Genomic DNA, 23198 nt, shown 5'->3' with positions numbered 1-23198 from the left:
TTTTTTTTTTTTTTAATTTATTCCAACTTCAGTTATAAAGTCATGGAAAACCTGCATAGTTTGCTGTCCAACAGTCTCTCCTCTCCTCATAGAACCTGGATTTTGTCTGATGACAAAGGGCCCAGCTCACACTTACTTTAGGGTGATCATGAATTCTGTTCTTTTTTGTTAGATACTTGATTCCCAGACTCCCTTGCAGCTAGGAGTGGTCATGTGACTTACTTCTGGTCAGTGAGACATAATGGGAAGTCTATTGGGCTTTTGCCTTCCAGATAAAAGGGGTATCAATCATCTCTAGTATTCTTGTTAAGTGAGATGAAAATCCGTATTGTCTAAGTCAGAGGTCAATAAATCCAGCCTCTCACTTGTTTTTATACATTTTTATTGGCAAACAGCTATACCTGTTTGTCCACACATTGTCTGTGGCTACTTTTGTGCTATAACAGAGTTCGGTAGTTGTAGCAGAGACCAGATGGACCCCAAAACTAAACTATTTACCATCTGGCCCTTTGAGAGGAAGTTCACCAACACTTTGTCTAAGCCACTATTAGTTGTGTCTCCTGTTATTTAGTAACTACATCTATTTCTAATTGACCTGAAGGCTGTGGTGACTAGTAAAATGAAATGAAACAAAAAATAAACAAAAAAAACCCCCACAAAAAACAAAAAAAACCCAAACCAAAAATCAACAACCCAACAGTGTTACAGGCCTAAAAGGAGGATGTATAGCATATTCTAAGACCCTGCTCGGTTGGGTAAGAGTAATATGCTTTGTTCACCCCAGCAAGCAAGAGAGCATTTCAGCACTGGTTCTCATGCACTGCCCCGAGAACTCACCTGCTTGGTGTAAATAACAAACCAGGGCCAGCGATTCTCTTCACTAAACTGAAATCGGAGCTCCAGGTTCTGGTTGAGAGTTCGCTGGGGTCCATCTGTATCCAGCAGAGTTCCCTACAGAGAAAAGAGATTATTTGATATCTGATAGAAATGGAAGCAGCTATTAACTGTTGGGCAAATACCAAAACGAGTAATACCATCACTATTGCCAGGAAGCTGTCAGTCTATGAGGGGCTGTGAAAGTAAGCCACACAGTTTGGTATGATAAATAGTATAAGGGAAGCAAACCCAGGTCTATGGAAGGAGGTAGGATGGACACCTGATCCAGACTCAGGGGGGTCAAGGCTGGCTTCCTGGAGGGAGGTGGTGATATCTGAGCAGCAGAAGTAGAAATTTTCCATGTTTGTTGTTGTGGGGTTTTTTGGAGGGGGAGGTGGGTGCAGGTGCAGTGGGAAGTAGTTCTGGTAGAAGAAATAACAAGTGCAAGTTTACTGAGGCATGAAGGGACCTAGCACACTTGACATGTGGCAAGAGACTGAGTGTGGCGGAAGCACAGGCTGCAAGACAGGCAGGGTGGTGAGAGAAGAGGCTCACTTCAGAGAGGCAGTATGGGGCCAGATCCTGAGGACTCTGGAAGAAGCAGATTTGACTTTTGCTACACAGCATCTATCCCTCTTTCTCTTAGTAATGGAGTCTCCAGTGCCCTTGGAAAAACCGTCTCTCCTTCCCTATGCCCATGTAGGTAGGGCTGTCAGGGAACGCTGCCCTCCTGGAAGCCGGGGCACATGACCCAAGTTCAGGCTAATTGGACAAATGCCTTCTATGCGCCTTCTTTGATTCCAGAGTGGAGAGATCCAAAGAGCATGTCCTGATAAAGAATTCCTTCTTTCCTAGAAACACTGAGCTCATTTTGTTCTTGACTTTCCTAAGCCTCTGCCTCTGCCTTCCTTTGAGTCACTGGCTTATTCCATGCCTCTCTGATAAATCCCCTTTTTTCACTAGAGCCAGAAGTGTTGCTTTCTATTGCTGGCCACCAAAGAGCCCTAGCTGTTCGAGGTTTGATAAGCTAAGTTAAGGAGTCTGAACTTCATTTTGAGGGCAACAGGCATGCATTCACTGATTTTAAAAGCTGGATAACAACATGATTAGATTTATGTATTAGAAGTATTCATCTGACTGCATCAGGGTGAAAATGAACTGAAAAATAGCTGTTTTCAGATGCTGAACCACATAGAATCCAGGACTATTAACCCGGGGAGAAGGAAAACAAATGAGGTGAGCCCTACAGCCACCTAGCCTACTGCTTGGAGTTTCCAGGAGACAGCGGAGGGAAGGGGATCCCAAACAGAGCCCAGAGGTCTTGATGAGTTGAGGAGAAAGGGATGAAAGTTTGAAGAAATTGAGTTTAGAATCGGTGGGGCAGAGGATCACAGACAAGGGCTTTACACAGACTAAGAGCTCTAGAGAGCTCTCTTCAGACCTTCAGCTGAATAACAATCTTTGCAAGTGTGGGGAGAACCCTCATTCACCACCAGAGGGTATATAACATGGAGCAGACTGTTTGGAAAATAGTCTAGAAATTTCTTACAAAGTGAAACATGGAATTACCAACATAGTCCCAGCAATTCCACTCCCAATCATATACTCAAGAGAAATGAAAACCTATGTCCACACAAAAACTTGTACACAAACTTTCATAGCAGCATAACTTATAACAACCAAAAGAGAGAAACATTACTGAATAAACAAAATTTAGTATATCCATACAACAAAATATTATATGACCACGAAGAAGATAAAGTGTTGGTACATGCTATGATAAGAGTGGACCTTAGAAACATTATACCAAGTAAAGGAAGCCAGTCACAAAGATCACATATGATTCCATTAATCATGAAATGCTCAGAATGGGTGCATCTATAAAGACAAGCAGATTAGTGGCTTCTTAGGGCTGGTAGGTAGTTTACAGGCGTAAGCTAAGAGATATGGGACTTCTTTCTGAGGTGATGAAAGTATTCTAAAATTGATTGTGGTGTTGGATGTAAAACTCTGTGAATGAATTAAATGCCCCTGAATTTACTTTATATAAGTGAATTGTGTGGTATGTAAATTATATCTTGATGAAGCTGTTACAAAGGAAGGGAATGACTGTGTATGTAGTACTGGGGGAGGGATAGACACATGCATCATGGAACAGACTAGAGAATCCAGAAATAAATCCACACAAATGTGCCCAGCTGATATCTGACAAAGGTGCAAAAGCAAGTCAGTTAAAGGACAGGCTTTGCAACAAATGGTTCTGAGCTAGTGGACTTCCACAGGCAAAAAAGGGAATGTCACTCTGAGTTTCACACCCTAGATGAAAACTAACTCAGAATGAGTCATGGACTTAAATGTATGACCTATAATTGTAAAACCTTTAGGAAAAACTCTAAGAAAAAAATCTTCAGGATCCAGAGTTTGGCAGAGTTCTCTGACTCAACACTAAAAAGCACAATCCATTAAAGAAAAAACTGATGAATTGAAATTCATCAAAATTAACTTTTCCTCTGCATAAGACCTTGTTGAGAGGATGAAAAACTACAGTTAAGAGAAAATACTTGCAAACCACATATCCAACCAAAGACTAGTAACTAGAATATATGAAGTGCTCTCAAAACAATAGTGAAAAATGAAAAACAAAAAACAAATAAACAAAAAAAAAAAAACCCAACATGGGGCGCCTGGGTGGCTCAGTGGGTTAAAGCCTCTGCTTTCGGCTCAGGTCATGATCCCAGAGTCCTGGGATGGAGTCCTGCATCGGGCTCTCTGCTTAGCAGGGAGCCTGCTTCCTCCTCTCTCTCTCTCTCTCTCTGCCTGCCTCTCTGCCTAATTGTGATCTCTGTCTGTCAAATAAATAAATAAAATCTTAAAAAAACAACAACCAACAATCAATTAGAAAATAGGCAAAAGAAATGGGAGAAAACATTTCACAAAAGAAGATATACAGATGGCAAATGGGCACATGAAAAGATGGTCAACATGATAGCCAGGAGGGGAATGCAAATTAAAATCACAATGAAATACTATTCCACACTTAGGCAAATGACTAAACTAAAAAACAGTGAAAATACCAAATGCTGTTGAGGCTGCAGAGAAACTCCATCAGTCATGCAGCCATCACTGGTGGAAATGGAAATTAGCACAGCCACTCTTGAAAACCATTTGGCAGTTTCTTAAAAAACTAAGGATGCAACTTGCATATAACCCAGCAATTGTACCCCCTAGCATTTATGCCACAGAAATGGAGATTTGTGTCCCAAAACAGATGTATGAATTTCATTCATTATAGCTAAAAACTGGAAACAACCAGGTATCTTTCATTGGCTGATTGGTGAAATAAATCTTGTCCATTCCATACCATGGAATACTGTTCAGCAATAAAAAGAACCAAACTACCGATATATACAACAACCTGAACGAATTACTAAAGAATGATGCTGAGTAAAAAAACCCCTACATACGATTTCATTTAGAGACCATTTTTAAGGTAATCAATTCCTCTTTTTTTTTATATTTTTGTCTCCTAAATGCAGTCAGTTCTTATTCACTGCATTACTGAACACCGAGTCATTGCTCCAGGGGAAATGCAGTGTTAGGTTCCTGCAAACCTCTGGTCACAACAGTTTCATCAGCTGATCAGTACATACCCTTGTTTTAGAAGTGTCTCCTTTTTTTTTTTTTAACAGTTTTATTGGGGTATAATTGATGTAAAAAATAACCTGTGCATATTTAATGTATACAACCTGATGAGTCTGGACATATGCATACATTCATGAAACCATCAACATACTCAAAGTAATGGATATATCCATCACCCAAAGTTTTATGTAGCACTCCTGAAATGACACAATTATAAAAATAACAGATGAGTGGTTCCTGGGGGCTAAAGAGAGGTGTGGTGAGAGAAAGCAGGTAAAGCCATAAAAGGCCAACATGAGGGGTTCTTGGGATGATGAAAATGCTAGGACTCTTGCTTGTATCAATGCCAATATTCTGGTGTCGATGTCGTACTGCAAGGTGTAACTAACAATTTGAGAAAAGTGGGTGAAGAGTACACAGGATCTCTGTACCATTCCTTACAACCGCATGCCAACTTACAGTTACATCCAAATTCAAAGCTTTAAAGAAACAACTGTTTATTTTTTTAAAGAACTTTTTCCCATTGCCTTTATTTATTTATTTATAGATTTTTATTTATTTGACAGACAGAGATCACAAGTAAGCAGAGAGGCAGGCAGAGAGAGGGGGAGGCAGGCTCCCTGCTGAGCAGAAAGCCCAATGCGGGGCTTGATCTCAGGACCCTGAGATCATGACCTGAGCTGAAGGCAGAGGCTTAACCCACTGAGCCACCCAGGCACCCCAAAAGAATCAACTGTTTAAAAGCAAAAATAATTATAATGCAGCATGAGGCTTATATTTGTGGAAATATGGCAATAACTATCACAAAAGGGAAAATAGAAGTACAATGTTGTTATGCGTTTTGTGATGTGGTATAATAATTAAAAGTGGAATGTAATAAGTTTAAGTATACAAGAAAGTCTAAAGTAACAATAAATGAAAAGGTAGAGCTAAAAAAATGGTGTAAAGTTTTTTTCATAATCATAAAATAATCAGATCATGAAATAATCAAAAGAAGGCAGGAAAAGAGGGGGAAAGCTGATAAACCTCAAAGAAATAGACAAATCCACAATTAGGTCTGAAGGTTTTAACATTCCTCTTCTCTCAGCAACAAGTAGAAAATATACAAGAAATATACAAGAAAATATACAAATATACAAGGATATAGGAGATCTGAACACTGTCAACTGCTTGACCTAATACTTCTAGAATATTCCATCCAACTGTGGCAGGATACACATTCTTTTCAAGTACACATGGAACATTTACCAAGAGAGACCAGATCTGGGGCCATAAAACAAGTTCCCATAAATTTAAAAGACTAAAATCATAGGCTGATCATGTCAAGATTGCCGGTTCAGCATTTTGCAGGTGGTTGAAGTCCTATTTGCCAAAATGGGGAACACAGAGGGGGAAGATCCCTAGGATGGGCAGGAGAGGGCAAGGATGTCTGTGCGACACCTGGTGTCGATGCCTAGAAAGCATTAGGAAATATTGGACCTTTCCATAGGGATGTAGGCAATTGATTTCAGAGAATACAAAGTAGAAAGATGGAAATGGAACCCCAGAGGTAATGAGGGCTTCAGAAATGCTCAGAGGAAGAGGCAGCTCACAAAAACAGGGGAGGAAAGAGAAGGAATTCTGAGAAGCAAGAAATGGTTGACAACACCAAGTGCCACAAATAGGCCTAGTATTGTCCCAGCTAAAAAATCCCCATGGATTCCGCAGACTTAGCAACTGGGGATTACAGTTGCTCTAACAGAGTTTGTCCTCTCCTAGTTAACCTCAGTTTCCCGTGTAAAGGGGATAATCCCACTTAGCTCACTGAGTTATTGCAAGAATTTAATTAAATAGTAGATGTGGTAGCACTCAGAACAGCATCTGACCCAAAGGAGGCACTTGGTACATCTGATCATAGGGTTTTCTCTGGGAGGAGATGGCAATGTAGGTATGATTGAAGGGGATCCTTAAGAAGAGCTCTACTGGTCAGCGTCTCATTTGCAAGGGTAGAGATCTTGTCAGTCCTGAGTCTGTGTTAGGAATTCCACAAACAGCAGCCATTGTTTCTCTATGTTCTCGTACTATAGCCAGCCTCCAAGCAGTAGAGAAGCCTGTCACGGCAAAGTGGGAAGGTGGGTGTCTCTACTGCTATAGATGGGACACTTGAACCAGATGATAGACGGCTTTGACCATCAGGCGATGCTTCGTGTGGCTTAGATGCTGGTCCACTCACGTAGTGATGCAAATGGCAGAACCACCTCCCTTCTGCCAACTTTGTCATCCAAAGACAAGAGGATTTTTAAACCAAAGTAGAGACTTTAAATCACTTTCAAGTGCCAAGATACTTACAAGGAAAGTGACCTGCCAGCGCTTCACTCTGTCCATCTGGAAAATGACTTCCTGGGTCTGGTTATCAGGCAGGGTTATGCAGCAGCTGATCTCATTCTTGCCAACAGAGAGGACGGCCCCACAGCCTGGCTGTGGGTAGTCACAGGTACATGGATCCAGCCGCCAGTACCCGTAGTGCCAGACCTCTCGGGACAGCTCCAGATACTGCTCCGGGGGTGAAGGTGAGCCAAAAGAAGCAAAAGACTGCTTGAAAAAGGTGACAACCTTCTGTCAGAAGCTTCTGCCATCCTAGTACAACACACGAAATTGAGCCACAGTGAAAGCGCCTTTTTCTTCTGGATGTTACCAACGAAGACAATGCTCCCTGACAATAAGGCCTGGGGAAGTTCATGGTGTGTCCTGCCAAGGTCGAACCATTTCTGCCTCATTCACCATTGTGTCTCTGCTCCTGCTATGGTGCTTGGTACATAGTGGGGACGAAAATATTTGGTGACTGAATGACGAACGGAGAAGAATAGAGGGAATCGAATGAGTAGAGAGGATTCTACCTCAGCAAATTACAACAGCAAAATAAACAAAAAGTGTACATTTAAAATGCTGTTTGGGGGCGCCTGGGGGGCTCAGTCTGTTAAGCGCCAACTCCTGGTTTCAGCTCAGGTCATGATCTCAGGGTCCTGGAATCAAACCCCACATCAGGCTCTCTGATTAGTGCCGTGTGCCTCCCTCTGCTCCTCCCCACTGCTGGTGCGCGCTCTCTCTCTCTCTCTCTCTCTCAAATAAATAAATAAATACATAAATAAATTTCATAAATACATTAAAAAAATGCTTTTAGGGAGACTGGCTGACTCTGTCAGGAAAGCATGCAACTCTTGATCTCAGGGTCTGAGTTCAATCCCCACAGGGGATGTCAAGCCTCCTTTTAAAAAATGCCATTTTTTAAAAAAAAACTAAGCTGAGGTCTATGTAGAAAGAAAGTAGTTAATTTTTACAGTCGGCTTTATATGATGACGGTGTGAATTGTCAGAGGAAGAGATTTTGCAAATGGCAATAAAAAGTGAGCCTGCTTTCTAAGTAGAGTTACAGACAGCCCAATTGTGTTAAGGGAACACCTTTATGTAACTTTTAAGGGTTAACTTTTCCCTCTGCCTGTTTGTTTGTTTGTTTGTTTTTCAGAGAGAGAGGGAGAGAGAGAGAGAGAGAGAGAGAGAGAGAGAGAGAGAGAGAATGTTGGGAGGGGCAGAGATAAAGGGAGAGAAAGAATCTTAAGCAGGCTCCACACCCAGCACAGAGCCAGATAAGGGGCTCAATCTCTCAACCGAAATCAAGGGTCAGATGCTTAACCAACTGAGCCACCCAGCTGACCCCTTCCCTCTGCTTCTGACTTGGCTTAAGAACAGAGGACAGTTGCAGTTCACACCTGCAGTCTAGACATCCTGCCCTGACAATATGTATCCAGGACTTTTCACTTCTGTAAGAAAGCATTATTATTAAAAAAAAAAAAAGGCGTTATTATTAACCATTGTTTTTTTTTTTAAGATTTATTTTATTTATTTGACAGAGAGGGAGAGAGGGAACACAAGCAGTGGGGAGTGGGAGAGGGAGAAGCAGGCTTCCCACTGAGCAGGGAACCCGAGATGTGGGGCTTGATCCCAGAACTCTGGGATCATGACCTGAGTGAAGGCAGAGGCTTAACGACTGAGCCACCCAGGCACCCTCTATCCACTGCTTTTTAATAAGCTGATATCAGTTTGCGAACCTCTATCTGATTCTTCCAGCTTTCCACCATGGTCCTGCCTGATGCTGTGTGGGATGGGCGTGAAGAAAAGGGAGTTCTTACACAATCAGAGAAGACTGAGTGTGATCAGAAAGAACCCTCAGTGACAACCTGGCACTTTCCAGATCCTTTCTTGAAGGAAGGCAAGTTCTTTCAAGGACTATATGAAGCACTCTCTGATGAAGTGAAACGTAACAGATACGAGCAATGAGGGACAGTTGACTGTCACTACAAGGCGGGAGAGGTGTTCAGGCTCCTGTCCCTTCCAGCCACACATCATCGTCATACCAGCTCATTGTGCTGTGGTCCTTGCCTTCAATTTAAGACATGCGTCAAGTTGCCTGGCCCCGCTTTGGGTCAACGGAAAGGGGCAGAAACGACAGGTCCTGAGTCACACTACGCATGCAGGGGTGGGGTGGGAGCGGAGTAATGCTGCCACAGCATACAGAGCAATTTTAAGCTCTTGCTACAATAGTTTCTTATTTATTATATGATACAGATCTTTATCTCATTGCATGGTAACACTTTAAAAAACCTTTTGTAATCAACTCTTGGCTGTGGTGCTCTCAAGGAGATGAAAGTGTTTAAAAATTAAGCTCCATGTCTCTAGAAAGTTAGTGATGAATCAGTAACTCGTTCAAAATACTTTGTGGGCATTTGTCATTCAACAAGTGCATGTAGTGATATTACTGACCATATGCAAACTAAAAGAAATCTGCAAGGATTCGTTTTTTGTTTGTTTGTTTGTTTTTAATAAAATTAGTTTTTTAAAGAAGCTTACACCCAAAACAGATAGTTTAACATGCATAACGGCAAAGGACATGTTCATATATTTTCATTTAGATCGAGGGTTGGCAAACTTTTCTGTAAACAGCTACGTAGTAAATATTTTCAGTTTCTGGGCATATGGTCTCTACTGCAACTACCCACCTCAATCATCCTAGCACAAGAAGCTGTCTTAGAGAGTATGTAAATGATGGCCACATGCCAATAAAACTTCATGGGGCGCCTGGGTGGCTCAGTGGGGTAAGCCTCTGCCTTTGGCCCGGGTCATGATCTCAGGGTCCTGGGATCGAACCCCACATTAGCTCTCTGCTGAGCAGAGAGCCTGCTTCTCCCTCTCTCTCTCTGACTGCCTCTCTGCCTACTTGTGATATCTCTCTCTCTCTCTCTCTCTCTCTCTCTCTCTCTGTCAAATTAATTAATTAATTAATTAAAAACAAAAAACAAAAAACTTTATTTATGGAAACAGTGGTCCATGGGCTGTAGTTAGCCTATCTATGATATAGATCAACACATTCCTCCTTTAAATTAATTTCACTCATTTTCTTTCTTTTATTTTTTTAAGATTTTATTTATTTGAGAGAGAAAGAGAATTTGAGTGTGAGCGGTGGAGGGGCAGAGGGAAAGTAGACCTCCTACTGGGCAGGGAGCCTGATGTGGGGCTCTATCCCAGGACCCTGGGATCATGATCTGAGCTGAAGGCAGACACTTAACCCACTGAGCCACCCAGGCACCCCTAATTTCCTTCAATTTCTACTCCATGTTTTCTTGCACATGGACATAAAGTAAAGCGATAGTTGTTAACGTGCTGAATCTACTAGCAGAAGAACTTCATAAGCACTTAAATAATGCCAGTTTTTATGTCAGTATCCTGATATCCTTCAAGAGAATATCAGTTAATTTGAATCATGGTTCAGTTCTTTTTTTTTTTTCCATCTATTTCATGCATTCAAAGTACAGTTTTTAAAAGATTACTACAAATAGTATGGTAAAATAAAATTTGTTTTGTGTCAAAAATACAAATACAAATTTGGGGGGAGTATAGCACGTGGTAAAAATAATATTCTTACTAAAGTCATTAAATTAATAAGTTTAGGGAGCAGAAATGTACCTAGAATCTGTAACTGTATCCAAAGCAGCTGATGTAACCGATTGTATCCAAATATTCTGTCCATCAAAATAAGCACTATAATTGAAATTGAACTCCAAAATTTTCATAACAAAGCTGAGGCAAAATACCAAGGAAGGAAAATATTGAATCATGGCAGTAGATACTTTTTCCTTTTCTTATCCTGCCCATCAGTACAATTCTCAAAATATCTGATCTTTTGAAGAATTACTTTCTATATCAATTTAGGTACAAATGAGTCCTCTAAATTTTGTTTGCATTTTGTTTAAAATCAGTGAGTGAACACTGGCAAAGTCTAAAGGATAAAGAAGACAACATGATGAAACAGAGTCTATTTCTTCTGTTAACTTATGCCTTGTTCGTCAGGTTTCTATCACTGCTTGGGGACACGGGGGAGTGCGAGTTGGAACAACCTTTATGGAAGCTTTAAAACCGTTCTTCTAGAAATATATTCTAAGAAATAATAGAACACGTACTCTAAGACAGAGGATGCTGGCTGCAGTGTTCAGGGACCTTCAGCTAGGAACGGTTCCAGGTGTTGGGAACATACAGGGTATAAATTAGACACAGTCCTGGGCCTCGTGGTGCTTGCTGCCAAAGTGATTTATAGCAGCAAATCTGGAAACCACCAGATTTCCAATAATAAGAAATTGGTTAGCTAAATGATAACTATAAAACAGAATACTCTGTGGTTGTTAAAAAAAAATGCTGAGGGTCTATATTAACTGGGCAAAGGGTTCATCACAATCTATTGTCTGTATTTTTCAGAATCTTTAAATAATATAATCAGAAAAAATAACGATGATATTCTCATTTCTTAATCTTAAACCATTTTTTGTGGTTGGTGGGTTTATAAATTAAGAAACAGCTCAATTCTAATATGTTTCTTTAACCCCCCTCCAAGGGATTTCTCTTTGTGCAATATCTGATTTACCTTGGTTTGGTTGTCTTCTTTCTGGAGAGCCTGTAATTTCTGCCTCTGAGCCTGTGTGGGTTTGGCCCATTCTTTTTCAATGTCCTGAACTGCCTTAAAACAACAGAAGTGGTAAGATTAGCAACTTTACTTACTTGCTTGCTCAAGATGAGCAGAAACGAATTAATCTGGCAAAAACACATTCATGTATGAAAGGCTATAGAAACAGACCCAAGTGGACATATACATGGATTTAGCATGTTATAAAGGTTATTTATTAAATTAGTGGGTATAGGAAGAATTCGTTCAATGGTTTGGGGACAACTGGCCACAGTTGGGAGAGAAAGTAAAGTTAGCTCTTTTCTCATGCCACCCAATCAAATAAATCCAGATAAAGGTTTAGCTATTAAAAAAAAAATTCAGGGAAAAAAAGCCTGATCTTGAGGTAAGGAATAATATTTTTAAAATATAAAGGAATATGTAATTACATGAAAATATAAAACTTTTATACATAAAAGCCATCAAGAACAAAACTAAGAAATAAATGGCAAACCAGAGAAAACATTATATGTGGGGATAAGTTGATATTATTGATGTAAAGCAATAGGAAAAATGTCAACAAGGAATATGTATCAGTAATCAACAAAAAGGAATTCCAAATTACAAATCTATATATTTTGCCTCTGAACTTGGTAAACACTAAAAATATATATAATATTCAGGGCTAGCAAGGGTTGAGGGAAACAGGAAGTTCCATATAGAACTGATGGGATTGAAACTGGTATGATTATCCCGTGCTGCTTTTATTTATCATGTTTTAAAAGAAGTTTTCCACTGGTCTTCAGTTAGCCTGTCAACCCCTCAGGGGAAAACCTTGAGTCCTTCACCTCAGAGTTTCTTGTCCAAGGTCTTTCACGCAGCAAACACTCAACAATTCTTCACTAATTGTCAGACACTTATTTACACCCTAGTCTGAGTATAGGTTTACGTGTTCCATTCCTCAGTGTTACTGGTGATGCCTTATCTCCAAATGGAGAATGAAAAGCTGAATAAAATTTTGATTTAGCTATTTAGATTGAGGAAAAGGAGATGGGTTTAGAGAGGAGAAGAAAAATAATATTTGTTGAGAACCTGCTTTAGATAGGTTTTCTTACTGACTTTATCCAAATTATTCTGTGGGATAGGAACATCCTCCCCCCCATCTTACAGATGGGTAAATTGAGGTCCAGAGAGTTTATGGCTTTTGAGACCATGGCAACCTGGCAAGAGTTGGGTTAAAATCCCAATCTGGCCACTGCACTGAGTCCTCCTGTCCTTGGCCAAGCCACTGAATTCTGAGCATGTGGACAGCTACCCACCCTAAGACCTTCTCCTGGTCACCAACTATTCTCAAGACTAAGCATAGACACCCTGCCAGAATGGAATTGATATGTGTGTGAAGAATGGAACATCTTTTCCTCTCCCGAATTCTACTTGGTGGTAGAGTCCCGTAAGGGGCTGTTATCACAGGGTAGAGGTATCAGAGAGAAAGCATGACTAAAGAAAGAAGTTAAACAGCAATCACAACAGTAAGGACTCACTGAAGATAGATCATTCAGCATTAGGGGACCTGGAACTCTCAGACACAGAGATTTAAATGCCATACCTCAGCAGGACCAGACTGCTCTTGTTTCACTACCTTTGAAAAGATTTAACCCTGATTATGGGCTCCAGAGTCATCAAATACATGACATACAGGACCTCTCCTAACAATGAGAGACTCAAATTTAGACAATGCCTCTGCTCAGTTCTCTGGCCCCCCAAAGACTGGCTGCTGAAGACTTATGTAGAAACTGATTTTTTATTTTTAAGATTTTATTTACTTATTTGACAGAGAGAAACATCACAAATAAGCAGAGAGGCAGGCAGAGAGAGTCAGGGAAGCAGGCTCCCTGCTGAGCAGAGAGCCCCATGTGGGGCTTGAGACCATGACCTGAGTCGAAGGCAGGGGCTTAACTCACTGAGCCACCCTGGCACCCTGTAGATACTGATTTTTAAAATCAAGTGAAATCTCCTAAGCCATGGGTTTCACGTGCTTCCATCACGCATATCCCATATTCCCCGCAGTGAGAAATGGAGAGAAAGGCATTAGCCACTCAGCTCTAGCTGGTGGAGGCGTGGTACAGCAAGGCCAGGACTGTTGCGGGTAGGCCTGGGTCTGCATGAAAGGCACCAGGCTCTGGGGCTCCAGGGAAGGTAATGGTCAACCCAGGCTCCCTTCCCCGAGCCACAGGCCCTGATATGGGGTTAAGCCTGCCTGGAGGAAGGGACCCCTTGTTCTAATTTGCACAAAATTATCATTCTGGCCAGTGGTGCTGAAACGCAGACCCAGAATTGACCAAGCCTCAATATTTTTGAGAAAATCCAGAAATTTATAGCTGTATATACAATCTTCCATTTTGTTCATGTTCCTCAAATTTTAAAAAAGGAAAAAAAAAAAAAAAACATGTGGGAGTGCACTTGGCTCCCAGGATGTCATGAGGCATAGCTGCTTTAGAAAAATCAAAAGCAATTATGATGGCACCATTATTTATCGGAAGAACTCCTAAGGACATTCTGCATCAAGTTTTTTAAAAGGATGATTGCTTCTCACACATTCACACATCCTAAGCTCCCAGGACAGTCTCTGCCCTGGGCCTTTCAGAGTCTAGTTAAGCAAATATGTATGTGGGCAGTATTTTCAAGGCTGGGTGAGAAGGACCATAATGGGTAGAAATGAAATACCACAGGAGCAGAGAGGAAGGGAGACATTTTCTTTCAAGGGGAGCTGAGAAGAGTTTCCTCAAAAGAGGCCACAATGATGGCTATTACTCCCTGGGGCCAACTTCTTGGTACCTCTATGTGGATTCGCAAACAATGAGAATATTGATGGTAATGGCACAGATGGTTATACCATCGGCAACCATCTTTTGAAGACTTTGCCAGGCAAAGATCTACAATTTGGATAACAGTCTATTCAAGCTGAGAGAGAACTTCAATCTCATCGCTTAACGGGGGACGTTGTTAAGCGATGAGATTGGATCAGGATCAGAAGAATGAAGGTGGCGGGTCCTCAATCATACCGGAGAGACAGCCCACAGCACAGCAAGGGACAGAATGCATCTTCGAGACTGAATTCAGTGTGCTTTCCGTGAAGCCATTTTTTCCCCCCAACTATAAGAAGAGGAAATACAGAGCATTTCTCTCTGGTTTACAACTCCTTGATGAAGACAGATAAAATTCCTCTAATGACGTTGGTAGCCTCTGCTTTTCCCCACAATGTATCCTGGAAACCAGGCCAGAAAGACTGTTTCCCACCAGAACAACAGCGGAACTGGGTGATGCTTTCTCCACCAAGGATGTGGTATCAAATAGACCAGACACAACTCATAATGCACAATAATAGCAAGGTTACAACAGCAGTGAGCCTCGGGAGACATTTAAAATGGTAAATTATGTTCCAACGCACACCATGTGGATTTAATTACATGGATCAAAGTATGATCAGAAATGAACTCAAAACTGTATTCTAGCCATTAAACTACAGTAGTGAACATTAAATATTCAATAAGTGATATTTTGATTTGCCTCCTTAGAATTTAGAAGAGCTTTGTGAAGATGATTTATTAGATTGCCTTGGTCTCCTACGAAGTCACCTAAGAGAGGCCCTTGGGTGGCTCAGTCCATTAAGCGTCTCACTCTTGGTTTTGGCTCAGGTCATGATCCCAGGGTCCTGGATTGAGCCCCGCATCAGGATCCTTGCTTAATGGAGAGCCTGCTTCTCTCTCTCTTTCCTGCTCACTATCTCTGTCTTTCTCTCCCAAATAAATAAATAAAATCTTTAAAAAAAAAGTCACATAAGAAGGTCACCCCTTATCAACACTGCGGCCTCTGGGCTCCGTGTGTCTGCTTGGTCCTGCACCCAGGTGCTCCATCCTGTGATGGAAAAGCCAAGGTCCCTGCATGAGGCTGGTGGTCTAGTGGGGGAAACAGAGATGTCAGTGATGCTTTGCTTTGTCAGATTGTAGGCACCATGGATTCTGGTACCATGTTTTTGTGAGACAGTAAGTAAAAACACTGCCGGTTAAATGTTGGCATGCCTTGTGACTTTGGGGCCCGGTGCATGGACCCATCATGCCGACCTTCCCCAGCTTCTTTCTTCTGAGGCATTTGGTGATTCTCCTGCCTTCTGCTTCCCTGCTTGGCCTGTACTAGGCAGTCCTTTCGCATATAGCTCAGTAAAACTCCCAGAAGTTTCCTCTCTCTGGGCACATAAAGCACTTAGTGGTTGCTTTACAAGATAATATAGAAGTGTGGTCATTTCTTCAAAGAAGAGCTTCTGCTTTATAAATATAAAAGGGAAATCTGCCACTCTGTCTTTGCCTTTTTGTAAACTATTTATTTATCCATTGATTCATTGATTCATTGATTTATTTAGAATGAGAGTGAATGGGGGAGGGGGGCGGGGAGGCAGAGAGAGAGAATCTCCAGCAGACTCCCTGTTGAGTGTGGGGCCTGATGTGGGGTAAATCTCATGAGATGAAACTAAGGGTTGAACGCTTAACTGACTGAGCCACCAGGCACCCTGTCTTTGCCTTTCTGTGCAAGTGGTAACTCCCATTCCATGGAGAAACATCGTGTCTGTAGTGACAGGGGGCTGGTGAGGCAGGAGAACAAAGGTAGGGCTGGGGAGGTAACTGGAGACCTATCACAGAGGCAGCATCCACTGACCATCCCTCTGCTTAGCAGAACCTTCACCACCCAGTTTGGGAAAGGAAAGGAGGCCAAACTCCAAATGCACTTTCTGGGGCAGGGTGGGGGGGCGGCTTAGGGCATTGGGGGAGGCAGCACCAACAACATAGTTTGAAAGGGCCTAATGCAAAATGAAAATGTGGGGTCTGTTGTTCCAAAATTAAGCATTTCAAGATGGCGACAGCAGAATCTTAAACAAGTGTGGGGCCCTTCTGAACATGGGCCCCAGTGCTGCTTCACAGGCTACACATCTCTGAAGTGGGCCATGTGGGTAGGTACGATGCTTGTCGCCTCAGAGAAAAAGAAGAGGATGTTAAAATGAGATTTGGGGACTACATGTAGCTTTAGATTATCAGGGACATCATTTCTAGGCTCATGTAAATTGGTCCAGATGATGGAGTGTTGGCTGGAAAACTCAGAGAGATTGTTAAAATGGAGGTAGAACTTTTCTTCTTTCTAAATTCTGCTTCTTTAAATTTTTTTAACTGTGGTAAAAAATATATATATATATTTATATATATACATATATATATGTATATATATATTTATAATGTATCATTTTAACCATTTTTAAAAAGGTTTATTTGTTTATTTTAGAGAGAGAGAGAGAAAGTGTGTCCGCACTTGCATGTGCAGGGGAGGGGCAGAGGGAGAAGCAGGTTCTCTGCTGAGCAGGAAGCCCTATGTGGAAAGCCTGATGTGGGGCTCAATGTGGGGCTCGATCCTGAGACTCCAGGAGCATGACCTGAGCCGAAGGCAGAGCTGAACTGACTGAGCCACCCGGGGACCCCACTTCTTAACCATTTTTAAGTGTACAATTCAGGGGCACTAAAAACATTCATAAGGTCGTGAAACTATCAACACTCTCTTACACCTACTTTTTTAGCAGCCCCAGCAAAAATTCTGTCCCCGTTAAACAATAACTCCCTGCCCCTTCGCCCCAGATAACTTCCATTGTACTTTCTGTCTCTGTGAATTTGTCTCTCCTAGCTTTGGAGGTAGAATTCTTAACTATTACCCATTTTTTTCTAATGGTTTCAATCCCAAATGGTGAAGAACATCTGGTGTTTTGCGAGTCCTTGGTCCCCCTCACCTGCACGTACAACAACTGGAGCGCCGCCGGGCAGTCCGTCAGCACGGAGTCCAGGGACGGGTCCATGTACCTGTGTGGTTCAGGAGCATTAAGGTCATTCAGACGCCATGGCCGGTGGGCACACCTGGGAGCCAGTGCTCTCTGCGGTGGTGGCCCCCTACACTTGAAACTGAGCCCCCCCCTTACTAACACCCCTCTCCTCGCCTAGCTTTTAGTTTGTCCCTCCAGCAATCTGTCCCCGACTTTCTTTACACTCTGCGCTCTTGCCTGGTGGACCCTGAGAGGAAAGATGCCAAACACTAAAGCTGATGGAAAATGGCCCACAACCCATTCGCACTCGGGTGCGACTGTGCAGGCCCTCTCCCAACCCCACAGTAGAGTGTCTTCATCAGCCCCATATCCACATCTGTATCACTGCCCCATGCCCAGGCCACTCGAGCTGCTTCCTTTGTCAGGCCGCCTGCCTCAGCCCTGCCCCTCTGGGTCAGGCTCTACATTCTAACCTGAGGGCTCTTTCCTGAGTAACCTTTGGACTCTTGGTCCCAGGAGTTAGATCATTCATCCTGCTCCTCTCCGTGGTGCCCGTCATGCGACACCTAGCTTTAATTTCCAGCTCCATCTATGACCCACCTCCCTCCCTCACACTCTACATTCCAACCATGTGTTCTCTCCTCTGCCTGCAAGACCACTGGCCTCCCCAGCCTCCAGCCCTGACTCGCCTGCCTCTTCTGGCATCCTCTGGTCCCCACTCCCCAAGGCTTCCACTCCATCCTTTAGCACCCTAAATTCCTCCTGACCACTGCTCTCCTCACGTGGACCCTGACACCAGGTAGGTCGGGGCTGCATCCTATTTGGAGTTGCCCCTCTGGACCTTTGCAGAGTGCCTTGCAAATGGCGGTGCTCCATGTCTGTCTAACGGATCCAGATTCACCAGGATAAACTGAAATCCTAGCTCCTGTATAAGCACAGGAGCTCTAAGAATGGATAGAAATGGTCAGGAAAGGACCCACAGCAGCTGGTCTAAACCAATCTGAAGGCAGACGTCAGCAGAATCACTGCACTTAGAAATGAATGGTTAACAAACCAATGGGATTGGCACGGACTAGGAAAGGACGAAAATGTGACTTGAAGATCACCTTCCTCCTGGGAGGTGGGGAGAGGCACCGGAAGCACTCCGTTATATTCTATTTAGCTGACTTGCCCCGCAGCACACGCACCCTCTTCTCTGTGGCAGAGAAGAACTGTTGCGTCAGAACTAGAGAGTCCCCAGACCCATCCCACACTGGGGCTCTGAGAGGCCAGGGCAGGCTCCCTCTGGTCTGCAAGGAACCGTATCATAGTTGGAGAGATGCCACCAGAGAATTCACAGAGAGTGAAAAATCCCCCAGAGGCTGGCAAGGCTTCATTGTGATGCTTCACCTGCCAGGAATCCCACAGCTTATGGCAGCCAAGCCAGCCTCCCAGCTCCCACTCAGTTAGACTTTTCCTAGAACGAGGACAAAGTTCCTTCAAGATCGTACTCCAGGCTCTCCCCCTCAGATGACGTGACCCTCAGCTCTAACAACTGGGAGTGAGACCTCCCTTCTTCCCAGTTCCCATAGGCAAAGGCAATCTGCCTGGATCTGAGAGGCTGACACATGAATGACATCTTCTCTTGCACTGATGATCTAGAATATACCTGTTTAATGAAGACATAGACAAAGCCCAATTTCCAATTAAGGCTTCAAGATGAGGGACAGAATCCTCATGACTTTGATGTCAAGTTCTCTGGAGAGCCCATGAGCGAAGCAGTCTGAGCCCCAGGGATTTCTGTTTGTTACCATTATTACTATTATCATTATTATCCTCAATATAACAGCAACAAACAAGACCAAAACTTATTGAGCATGTGGAATGATTTTATTTAACCCTCATACTAAGTGTATGGGGTAGACTCTTATTATCATTCCCATTTTACAGATAAAGAAACTGAGGCTTAGTGAGCTTGAGTAACTTGGCTAAGGTTATTCAACTCAAACCCAAGAGGGCTGGGATTTAGATTCACATACTCTGACCCCAGAAACAGTCATGCTCAGCCTCGCTTGTCATACTAAACAGCTTCCAGAAACACTTAGATGGAACTACTCAAGGTTTTTCCTTTTCCCCTTCTCAGGGTTCCACGCCACAGATTTTGACAGTTTTTCAGAATACTTCGAATAGCAGTATATGAACTTTTAGCCTTGCCCAGAACATCCTTCCAAAATTCAAAACCACAGACTGGAGCTCTAAGCGAGGCATCACGAGGTCAAGATCACTACTATTCCTAGATTACAAAATGCCTTTCTTTAAAACTTCTGTGATCAGATGACAAAATAGCTGGGCTGGGAGACAGTGAGCCAAAGAAGCCATCCAGTACAGCCATGGTAATAAACATTGCAGACTACACATTACGGGATATATGGGGGGATGCTTCTTATTTATTTTTTCAAGATGTATTTATTTGAGAGAGAGAGAGCATGAGAGAGAATAGGGGGAGGAGCAGAGGGAAAGAATCCCAAGCGGACTCCCCACTGAGCATGGAGCCTGACACGGGGCTCAATCTCACAGCCCTGACATCCATGACCTGAGCTGAAATCAAGAGTCAGATGTTCAGTCTACTTAGGACCCAGGCATCCTGGGGTACTTCTTGTTATTTTCTGTTTGTTCACTCTCCTTAGTGCTTCCTGTTTCTGGGGGAAAGGGTAATATTTTCTCAAAGGTGTTCAATCAGTCTAGGGGTATGGCTGGCCCTGGCTTATATACATTTGTTGTTGGAATCCTCTAGGAACATAAGCGGAATAATACTTTAGAGTTCAAATTCACGGCAAGTTGGCTGAGTCCATCCTTTGCCCTCAGGGAATACCACGGTTCAACAGATGAATCATACCTGCTTGGAATCATCAACCAATTCCTTCAATTAATCCAGCTGATAATCCATTCCAAAGCAAGTCCACGATCTGCAGTCCCTCGGCATTCCTGCTTCCATCCCCACCCCAATAGCACTGGCTTTTCAAGCCTTGCATTCATGGCCACCATCTCCAGGACAAGAACCCTCAAGTACTTAGGGGAGACCAGTGAAAGTCATCCTCAACATCTTACTGTTCAGGACAAATATTCTGGTTCACTCTCCGCTCACTCTTCTTTATTGTTCTCCTCTCAACTGTCCCCACGTTCCTGGTCCCTCTCTAGCTGTTGGGTTGGGAGCTGACAGGGTGAGACCAACAAATTCTCAACAGGAATCCAAAACATCCTCAAAATACCTCTGGTCACCATAAATGCTTACCACTTCCTCAGTCCGACCTTGCAGTTTTCCGCTTCAGCGCTTTGAAGACTCACATAAGGGAGCTCGAAGTCCACCAATTTTTTCATGACTAGAGAAAGGGGAAAGAGAGTCCTACTGGTTCAAACAGCACATAGAGTTTACATACCGAGGCTTTTGAAATGAGAAAATCAAGCATTACATTGGAAAGAATATAATCACAACAATAATATTCCCTTGCATTTGTACACAATTTTTAAGTTTCTGAAATTCCCTTAAAAAATAAGTAGCATTTGATCCGCATAAAATATCAACACCTTTAGTAGAGGGTATTTTACCCTGGGATACTGAAGAAGAACCTGAGGTTCAGAGAGGTCTGGTGCCTTTGCCAGCCCACGGCAGATCTCAGTGGCCAAGTCGAACCCAAACCCCTTAATTCCAACTCAAAACCACCTCTCTGTAGCTTCTTAGGAACTTATGGAAACTGCCTTCAGATAATCAATACTATTTCACAAGTAAATAACTTGTCCTATCTTAGACATACACTGTAAAGAAATCTGTAAGCCATGTGAATCATACCATCATCTTTCACTAACTCATTACATGAGTTTTAAGAATCTGACAACTTATCGATAGCATCCACGTTTTACAGCCAACATTCCTGAACAAGGAGAAGTGATGGTGTGATGGGGTGTCCTGACACCTGGAGTCTAGCTGTCCATTTTGAGGTTATAGGGTGGTTGGTGGTCAGCAGCTAGGGTGCGAGGGTCATGGTGAGACGGGCCCTGGGCCTGGGACCAGGGCAGGCACGTGATGCAGTGCAGTTGATGGAAGGACCTGACATCTTGCTACTGTCTCTGCACCCCACGCCACCTCTGCTCAGCCCCAGCTTACCCTGAACACAGACACAACTTTCCATCCCCCACTTTTGCTCCAGGGGTTGGGACAGTAGTAGGACCCATGCACTGCCCTCACTCGGCTATATCTCCTGCATCAGGTGGGCTGGGCACCCACCCATACCAACCCTCCCTGGCTCCTGGCTGCCCTGAGATCCTTCTCTTCTTACCAGACTGTTTGCCCTCTTTGCAAAACCGAATGAGAAAGAGGCCGAAGTAGCCCAAGAGCTCCTGACTCAGTCCAATTCTGTGTGACACCACCTGTAACCAAAGACAAGAAAAGTTAGGAACGTCCGCCATGCTTACGGTGATGGGCAGAATTTGAAAACTGCCTGTAAATGTCGATAAAAAGGGGCTTTGATGGGCTGCTGACATTAAAAGGAATCTTTTCTGAATCTGAAAGTGATCATACTAATTTTAGAAAATTAAGAAATTAAACAAATTAGAGTGAAGAAAATAAAAATCAGCTCCAGCACAATGGACACGAACCAACCTCTGCCAAGGCTGATTGTCCCATCTCGGACACAGATGTGTCTCCCAGAGGCTTTGGTCTTTACAGTCCACTGGAGGGCAGCAGCCATTCTCCATGTCCGTCTGTCCTTCTGCTGTCAGCCGCTGGGGCCCCCCCACCAGCTGACCTTCCTATGGGCTGGTTTATCTGACACATGGAAAAGGGACATGCCCTTGCCACTTGGCCGTCCAAGCTACGGGCCGTCTTTGACTCCCTGGGCCTGCTTCTGTCTGATATCTCCAGTGATGGTCAAGTCTAATTTGTCTGATGTTCGCTCAGTGAACCTCAGATCCCAGGCACAGGCTGCTTTCATTTCATGTTCCTCCCTGGCTTTTCTGTCAAACGGCTTTCCTTTTAACGTTTTCATTTTTGCCAGTGGCTCATGAGGCTGGAAGCTCACTGCGTCTTACACTGACTCACCTTCCCTCGGCAGAAATGTCCATGTTACCACAGACTCTCCCTTCTTCAACCACCCAGACCCTCCCTCTTGAAGCCCGGGCCCCAAGTGATTTCTTTGCTTGCATCCCCTAAAGGCACCTCGGGGACCCTCAAGCATTCAACTTTACTGCCGTATGTGTGAGCTGATGCTTTAAGCATGGCTCCAAGGGGACAGCTGTACAAATATGAGGCTCATAGGGGTCCTTTTCCTGTCAGGGATCTGTAAGTTACCTCAGGAGACCGTCTTATTAGGTGGGTGAAATGAGGGGGTGTTCTCAGCAGAGCTTTGAAAATAAAGGGGAGCCTGGGAACTTTTCACATGTTCAGTCAAGGCTTGTCCCCATTCGCTTTCTATTTACCTCACCCATCCCCATGCCCGGGCAAAGCCCCCAAATCAAACCCAGCGCTCCTGGGTGTGCAGGGGTGAGTGTGTGCTGGGTTGTAACAGGCTTGCAAGGACATCTTTTCCTAGAGTGTGACCCACGTCCGTTTAGATTAGAATCCTCTCTTCTCTGACTCACTCGGTGAAAACAGCAAGCTCTCATGCCAGGACAGATAAAGGAGTTGGGTGGGGGAGAGAATGGAGAAGACTTTTGTAATTTATAAAGACATAAACCCACATACCTTCTTTTGAGAGGAGTAAACGTCGACAAAAAGAGACCCAGTATTTTCTTCTTAGCAAATATTAAGGACACTTCAAAACACAACCACCACCAGTTAAACCAAATTAGCGCAAATGCGTTAAAAACCAAACAATCTGAGGGGTTT

The 23198-nt window shown here is 43.3% G+C and overlaps 1 protein-coding gene across 1 annotated transcript in view; it reads right to left on the bottom strand.

Moving 5' to 3' along the window:
- SNX31 (sorting nexin 31) overlaps positions 1-23198 on the bottom strand; it is a 59177-nt gene that overhangs the window by 10494 nt on the left and 25485 nt on the right. Inside the window, exons 6-11 of the mRNA XM_047727237.1 lie at positions 21652-21742; positions 20610-20697; positions 17309-17378; positions 11467-11559; positions 6847-7050; positions 838-951 (exon numbers count right to left, since the gene is read on the bottom strand). Of these exons, the coding sequence (XP_047583193.1) occupies positions 838-951; positions 6847-7050; positions 11467-11559; positions 17309-17378; positions 20610-20697; positions 21652-21742 (660 nt within the window). The remainder of the gene's footprint in view (positions 1-837; positions 952-6846; positions 7051-11466; positions 11560-17308; positions 17379-20609; positions 20698-21651; positions 21743-23198) is intronic.

The sequence above is a fragment of the Lutra lutra genome, chromosome 4, assembly GCF_902655055.1.
Source record: "Lutra lutra chromosome 4, mLutLut1.2, whole genome shotgun sequence".
Lineage (NCBI taxonomy): Eukaryota > Metazoa > Chordata > Mammalia > Carnivora > Mustelidae > Lutra > Lutra lutra.
The sequence above is the reverse complement of the archived record's forward strand: the minus strand, read 5'-3'. Positions and strand labels throughout refer to the sequence as shown.